The 8,179-nt window shown below is 40.8% G+C and overlaps 1 protein-coding gene across 2 annotated transcripts in view; it reads right to left on the reverse strand.

Annotated features, from left to right (window-relative positions):
- The window catches only part of acsbg2 (acyl-CoA synthetase bubblegum family member 2), a 54,545-nt gene that overhangs the window by 25,548 nt on the left and 20,818 nt on the right, over positions 1-8,179 (reverse strand). For both annotated transcript variants that reach the window (XM_034180159.1, XM_034180160.1), the window contains exon 5: positions 784-872. In XM_034180159.1, coding sequence (XP_034036050.1) covers positions 784-872 — 89 coding nt within the window. The remainder of the gene's footprint in view (positions 1-783; positions 873-8,179) is intronic.

The raw sequence follows: 8,179 nt of genomic DNA on the forward strand, positions 1-8,179 counted from the left end.
AATAGGGTTCCAAAATGATGAAATAACATTTAGATTGTGTATTTAAAATACATGATACTAAAAGTGTGATATTTAAATAACATTTTGATAGTAAAAAATATTTTACTGTCGCAACCACATATTAAAGTTTAATGCAGCAATCTGAAAGTTCGATGACCTCTCAAGGTCACCAGAGGACAGATACAGTTTGTCAGTTTGAGTGTGCTGATTCCAAATCTGCCATTTTCCAAAGTAAGACCATTTGCCATCTTTTTCCTCACGTTTGCCTGTAGGTGTCACTGTCAACATTTACAATTTTGGCACCAGACTATTTTTACACTTAGACTATTTTTAAGCGCGATTTTCAACAGTGATATATTTAATCCTCTATAATGTGAAAATTATAGCAGATCGTAATTTGAACAAACTAGCAAGCCACTTTCAAATATATCATTTAAAAGCCAGTAATGCAAATCAATGTGGAAAACTGTCTAATGTCTAATCAATATGAACAAATACAGTTGTGCTCAGAAGTTTACATGCCCTGAATTTTAGATTTTTTTTTTTGGGGGGGCCATTTTTCAGAGAATATGAATGATAACACAAACCCTTTTATTTATACTCATAGATGGTGGTTGGGTAAAGCCATTTATTGTCAAACAACTGTGTTTACATTTTTTAAATCATAATGACAAAATTCTGCCAGGGTATGTAAACTTAAGAGCACAACTGTATATGGTAAAAAAAAAATCCCTTTCACAAGCCTATTTTTAAAAAAAAGTCATCTTGAAATGCGACACCTACCCTGCTAAAATGGCACCGATGTTGGATATGAACCATTCAGATGAGTTGAAGCCCAGGATCCCAACACCATGACAACGCTGCAAACCCAGCTGCAGAAAGACAAAAGCAGGGAATCCTTTCTTTAACATTGCCTGGAGAAATGCAACATGAACACTGATGCTCCCCTACGGCATAAAAAGTGTCTTTACATCATAGAACTCAGAAATCTTATGGGGTTCTTTCACACTTGAACAGCTACTTGTGTCATTAAGAAATCCCCCCTCCCCCAAAAAAGAAAACATACTTGCTGATGACCAAAAGAAAAAACAAGGAAATAAAAAACAAACAAACAAACAACGATTAGTTGATCTGCAGAGCACTCAGAGCCGGTGTCTCAGACCAAACGGTCCGCCCCTAAAAATCGATCCGCCTTTTGCATCTGTGCATGTCATTTCAGACCACAGCAGCATGTCTGAGATAGAGTCTCTTCACCCAAAGCAATCAAATGGATTAATCGGATTATTAACCATCAGATGATAAAGGTAAAACCTCTTAAATCATTCTAAAGTCAGTTTGAAGCAGAAAAAAGGCAGTTTTTAGCAGAACATCTGCGAAATTCCATGATGCATTAAAACGTCCGATGCACAGTGAACGCGTCAGCTAGCAGCTTGGTTAGTCGTGGCTCTCTGATCGCTTCCACTGCCTTTTATGATGAAATAATGCTGAAATTATGTGAAAATGATTGTACAAAAGCTTCAGATAGCCGTCGCTGAGATGATGATTGGAGTGCAGTTTGAAGCAGAAACGAGGTGTTAATCCGTGAATCGCGTCATCAGTGGGAGACCGTTCAGTCGGCAACACCGGTGTTGGCGAACAAATGGTCCCCCCTAAAAACTGGTCCGCCTTGCCTCCATGGCAAATGTGTCATTTCGGACCACAGCAGCTCGTCTGAGACTGCGATCAAAGGGAATAATGGGATTATTAACTATCAGATGACAAAGTAAAACCTCTTAAATCATTCTAAAGTCAGTTTTAAGCAGAAATTAGGTCGTTTTAAGCAGAAACAAGGTGATAATCTGAGTCGCTACTGACGCTTTGAAATGACGGAGGTGCCATGAAAGCAGCAGCTATTTTGACTCTGGTTCACCTCTTTTTTAGTTCAGTGATCAGGTTTCTTAATTCTCTCCATTCCTCTGTTGCCCTACGTAGTTTTTGTTTTTCCAAATTTTTACTTCTTGTGTCTGATCCCTGTCCTTGCCATGACTTTGTCACTTTGCCCACTCAGTCTCATGGCCGACCTCCGGGCTCGCACGTGACCCTGAACTGGTCTCGTGGCTGGCTCCCCGACTTATTCATGCAACAGGTAACACCTTGTGGCTGACCTCCGCTGAGTGTGGCCTTGTGGCCGACTTCTGCTCGGTGGGTCCCTTATCTCTTTTCGGTCGGGTAGTAAGTCAACCTTGGGGTCCCCGGTCTTGTAGGGGTTTTTGTGCTACCTATGTCTCTGTTTGTCCCCCGTCCTGGGTCCCCCGCCTTCTGCCCGGTGTCTGTGTGCCGTTTCTGGGGTTGTGCGGCCGTCGGGGGACATCCACCTGGGAGGGGAGTACTATCAGGTTTCAGCCCGGCTCCAGGGTTTTGATCCCATTTTTGCCTCCTTTCTTTTTCTCATTGTCTGCTCCAGCTTTGATTTATTAGTTCTTTTGGTCACTTGTTTATTTTCTGTGCTGTTTTGCTTTGTCACTGTTTCTTTTCATACTCTTGCCATAGTTCAGTTCCATTCTAGTTTGTTCTGCCAGGTTGTGTTTTCATTGTTTATCATCAGTTGATCACTGGTTTATTTTGTTCATCTCATTTCTGATTTTATCAGTTATGCTGTAGTATCGGGTTTTGTTTTCTGTTCATGATTTTGTCTAGTTGTTTGTTTTGCCATCTGGTTATCTTTACTTATTATCTGATGGTTCGCTTTTTAGTTCTCATGTTCTGTTCATAGTCCTCAGTTTCGGTTTGACCTTTGTTCTCTGTTTTCCCTCTCTTCCATTTGTTTGTGTTCTCACTCCTCGTCACTGCACCTGCCTCGTGTCTTTGTCACTCAGTCTGATTCTCTCTGTTTAGTGTATTCACCCACTCACGCTCTTTACTCTGGCTCATGTGTCTGTGTCTTACATCACTCCACTTTGTGTTGTCTCCACTGCATCTTGCACCTGCTTCCCTCATCTTTGTTTCATCCAGCCACACCTCCTTCCAGAATGTTCCCCACACCTGTGTCTAGTTCCTCTAATCACCTCCACCCTTATTTAAGCAGCTTCAGTTCACCACTTCCCTGCCAGTTCGTCACACTTTTTGTCGTCGTTCCAGCCCTTCTCACAGCCTTGTTTTTGACCACGTTTGATTGCCTGCCTGTATTTTGACCTTGCTCATTTTCGACCTTGCCTCTGCCTTGCCTTTGAACTCCTCCACACTGTGTACCTGAAGCCTGCTTGTTTTGTTGGACCATGCCTTAGCATTACGTCTGTCTGTACCTCCGCCTCACTGACTGATACACTGTGTACCGAATCCTTGCTAGTATATTTGATAAAGCCTTTTTTTGCTAACCCTAAGTTCTGTCTGTGAGTCGGCATTTGTGTCCAACCACCTTCTGTGGCACGCACCATGACAGAAACAGCAGCTCGTCTGGCTGCTGCTGCCACGCTCCAATCACTTCCTCCATCTTTTCTGATGAAATAATGCTGAATTTATGTGGAAATGATTGTTGTACAAAAGCTTCGGATATCTGTCGCTGAGATAGATGATGACTGGAGTGCAGTTTTAAGCAGAAACGAGGTGATAATCGGTGAACCGCGACTGACGCTCAGAAATGATGCATGCGCAGACCGATTTTTAGGGGGGACCATTTGGTCGGCGACAACAGCATTACTATTGGAACTGTTGGTACGGAAGCAGGTAGCTAAACAGCTAAAAGCTCATTAAATTGGTCATATTCTCATATACACACCTTTTCAGCAAGATAATACTGGTTACAGAGCGTGCTGAAAACAGATATTGAAGATTGTAGTGAAAAATAGACAGAAGTGATGCATCCAGGTAAAAAAACAAACAAGCAAGCAAAAATACTTATTTCAAAATGAAAGAAACTGACAAACAAGCTAATTTCATGCTGCATGTAACTTGAATCACACCTACTCCTACTCATGCATGTGATAAGATACCCCACATGCCATGCAGGTAGCACACAGATCTATGATGCAGTTAACATTGCATAAGCAAATCAAAGCTTCTTTTTGTATCAGTCTCATGCATCAAAGTGAATGTACATTGAATCGTATCTTCATATTGTACCATTTTAATGTGGCGAGTTATAACATGATATCATTTATTGATTTTTGAGTTATTGTGTTGGCAACCTGCAGGGGGTGGACTCATTTATGTGTTTATTAACTCACTGCATGTTACAGGGTGCATGCCTAGGCTTAGAAATAATGTGATTCTGTTGCTCTCCCCCACTTCTGTTTTTGTTTGTTTGTTTTTGTTTCTTTCGTTTGCTTTTTGGAAGCGCGGGGGGGGGGCAGTGACATCACTGTGACTTGCCACATCAGCACCTGAAAGGTTCATGGTGATTCTCCCACATTTGAAGGAATGGCGATGTGGCGAGCAACAGCTAGTTTCCGTTGAAAGGGACACCTCAACACTCTTGTGATACTTTTATCGACAAACAATCTGTTTTCTAAGACACCTACTGATCTTTAAATAGGTTTTCAAGTCTTTCGCACCATTTCAAAGTAGATATGAGGCATCTGAGCCTTCGTCCTGCTGATAGGAACACAACACCATCACTGGGTCAGTAACGGCGTCATGGGACTCCAACAGGTGTGAGCAGCAAATCCTTCCTGCATTATTCAAGCGTGCCTGTGGGAGGAATCGGGTTACTTTGTGACCGTGCACGCAGACGGTGGTGTGTGAGTATGTCTGTGTTTGTCACTGATCCTTAAGAAGTACTGTTCATCTGGGGCAGGTTTCACAATGAACAATTGCATGCTGTGATGGGGGTACAGCTGACACTGGAGTCTGAATCCTTAATGCGGCTTGTCGCCTCCACAACTTCACGAACAAATCAAAAGGACCCACACGGGACTGTTTAGAGTCCAAACAAGTAATGACGTAAAACTCTTTAACACAAATAATTGAAAAATCAGTTGTTATCAGAATATATATATATATATATATATACATATACACACACACATACACACACACAGAGTTGTATTTAAACGTTTGGGCTCCCCTGATGATTTCCATGATTTTCCTTTATAAATCATTGGTTGTTTGGATCAGCAATTTCAGTTAAATATATCATATAGGAGAAAAACACAGTGATATTGTGAAGTGAAATGAAGTTTCTAGGACTTACAGAAAGTGTGCAATAATTCTTTAAACAAAATTAGGCAGGTGCATAAATTTGGGCACCCCAACAGAAAGAATACAGCAATATTTAGTAGATCCTCCTTTTGTAGAAATAACAGCCTCTAAATGCTTCCTATATATCAATCAATCAATCAACATTTATTTATAAAGCGCTTTACAGCACCGACTGGTGTCCAAAGTGCTTAACATTAAAAACACAAATTTACAAAAATAAAACACATAAAATAAAATTTTACAACACATAAAAAAGAACATAAAAATAACAGAACATGTCACCTCCCCACTAAGTTTAAATAAATAAGTCTTTAACTTAGATTTTAAAAGTGCTAGGTCAGGAATAGTACGTAACTCAAGAGGTAGCTCATTCCACAGTCTGGGGCCAGCTACCGCGAAAGCATGATCACCCCAGCGTTTATATCTTGACCTTGGAACATCTAAGTAAAGCTGGCCAGACACCCTTAATGTCCTACTGTAGGTGCGCAAAGTTAAAATTTCAGACAAGTAGGGAGGTGCAAGGCCATAAATAGCTTTTAAAACAAATTAAACATTAAAATTTTAAAACGAACTGGAAGCCAGTGGGGTGAGTACAGGACGGGTGTAATATGCTCATGTCTAAAAGTGTTTGTTAAAAGACGAGCAGCAGCATTCTGCACCAACTGGAGACGTGCAATAGACGACTGATTAATGCCCGAATAAAGTGCATTACAATAATCAAGTCTGGAGCTGATGAAAGCATGAATGGCTGTCTCAAGATCATGTCTACTGAGAAAGTGCTTTATTTTAGCCAAAAGGCGAAGTTGGAAAAAACTTGCTTTGACAACAGAATTTATCTGTTAATCAAACCTCAAACAGCTGTCAAATATCACTCCCAAATTCTTGACAGCTGGTTTTACATAGTTAGCCAAAGCACCAAAATTTGGTGTTACCACATTTGGTATGCCAGTGCACTCAAATACCATGATCTCAGTTTTACCAACATTCAGGTAAAGGAAGTTTTGGGACAGCCACTGCTTTACATCACGAATACAATTAAATAATGATGAAGCATCACTCCCATTAGTCCTCACAGGCAGATAGATTTGCAGATCATCTGCATAACAATGAAAGGACAGGTTGTGCTGGGTTATAACTGACCCCAATGGCAGAATGTACAAAGAAAATAGAATCGGCCCAAGGACAGAACCCTGCGGCACAAGACAGATGAACAGTTGATGAGGAGAGGTCCCCAATCATGACAGAAAAGCTCCTTTCAGCCAAATATGATCTAAACCACTTAAGTGCAGTACCATGAATACCAATAAAATGTTCCAACCGGGAAACAATACTGTGTGATCCACAGTATCAAAGGCTGCTGTGAGGTCCAACAGAACCAGCACAGCAGGATTCCCTGCATCCACCGACAAAGTGATGTCATTATGAACTTTTAAAAGTGCTGACTCAGTGCTGTGTCGTGATCTAAACCCAGATTGGAATTTTTCAAGGATGAGACTGTCTTCTAAAAATGATTGTAACTGTAAAAAGACAACCTTTTCTAAAACCTTAGATAGAAATGGCAGAAGACACAGGTCTAAAATTGGATAAAACTGATGAGTCCAGGTGAGGTTTTTTAAGAAGAGGTCGAACCACAGCATGTTTAAAAGCAGCTGGAACAGACCCTGATCTAAGACAAGCATTGATCAAAGTTAGGAGACTATAGCTTCCAGTGAGAGTCTGGATTCTGGCTGAAGGTATTTTGGACCATTCTTCTTCACAAAACATCTCAGGTTTGTTGGTTTCTGAGCATGGACAGCTCGCTTAAAAATCACACCACAGATTTTCAATAATATTCAGGTCTGGGGACTGAGATGGTCATTCCAGAACGTTGTACTAGTTCCTCTGCATGAATGCCTTAGAAGATTTGAAGCAGTGTTGAGGGTCATTGTCTTGTTGAAAGATCCAGGACTGGAAACTTTAACAAGATTCCCAGTACATGCACTGGCCACACAGCATGATGGAACCACCTCCAAAGTTTACTGTAGGTAGCAAGCGTTTTTCTTGGAATGATGTGTTCTTTTTCTGCCATGCATATCGCCCCTTATATCCAGATAACTCAATTTTAGTTTCATCAGTCCACAGCACCTTATTCCAAAATGAAGCTGGCTTGTCCAAATGTGCTTTAGCATACCTCAAGCAACTCTGTGGTGTGTACGCAGAAAAAGCTTCCTCTGCATTACAGCATGATACAGCATCTCTTTGTGCTGTATAGTTGAACGATGCACAGAGACACTATCTGCAGCACGATCATGTTGTAGGTCTGTGGGTTGACTATGACTGTTCTCACCATCCTTTGCTTCAGCTTATCAGAGATTTTTCTTGGCCTGCCACTTCAGGCCTTAACTAGTACTATGCCCGTGGTCTCCCATTTCCTCACTATGCTCCTCACAGTGGAAACTGACAGCTGAATTCTCTGAGATAGCTTTTTGTATCCTTCCCCTAAACCATGATGTTGAACAAGCTTTGTTTTCAGGTTATTTGAGAGTTGTTTTGAGGTTCCTATGTTCCACTCATTAGAAGAGATGCAAAGAGGGGAAACATTTACAAATGGCCACCTTAAATACCCTTTCTCATGATTGGATTCACCTGTGTAAGGAGGTCAATAATTACAATAATTAGTGCTAAATGTATTCAAATCAATAAAATGACAAGGGTGCCCAAATTTATGCACCCGTCTAATTTTGTTTAAATAATTATTGCACACTTTCTGTAAATACTAATAACTTCATTTCACTTCTCAATTATCAGTGTGCTCATCTGCTATGTGATAAATTTAACTGAAATTTCTGATCCAGACAACCAATGATTTATAAAGGAAAATCATGAAAATTATCAGGGGTGCCCAAACTTTTACATACCACTGTACATATATATACATATACACACACACACACACACACACACACACACACACACACACACACACACACACACACACACATACACACACACACACACACACACA

This window comes from Thalassophryne amazonica, chromosome 10, assembly GCF_902500255.1.
Source record: "Thalassophryne amazonica chromosome 10, fThaAma1.1, whole genome shotgun sequence".
NCBI lineage: Eukaryota > Metazoa > Chordata > Actinopteri > Batrachoidiformes > Batrachoididae > Thalassophryne > Thalassophryne amazonica.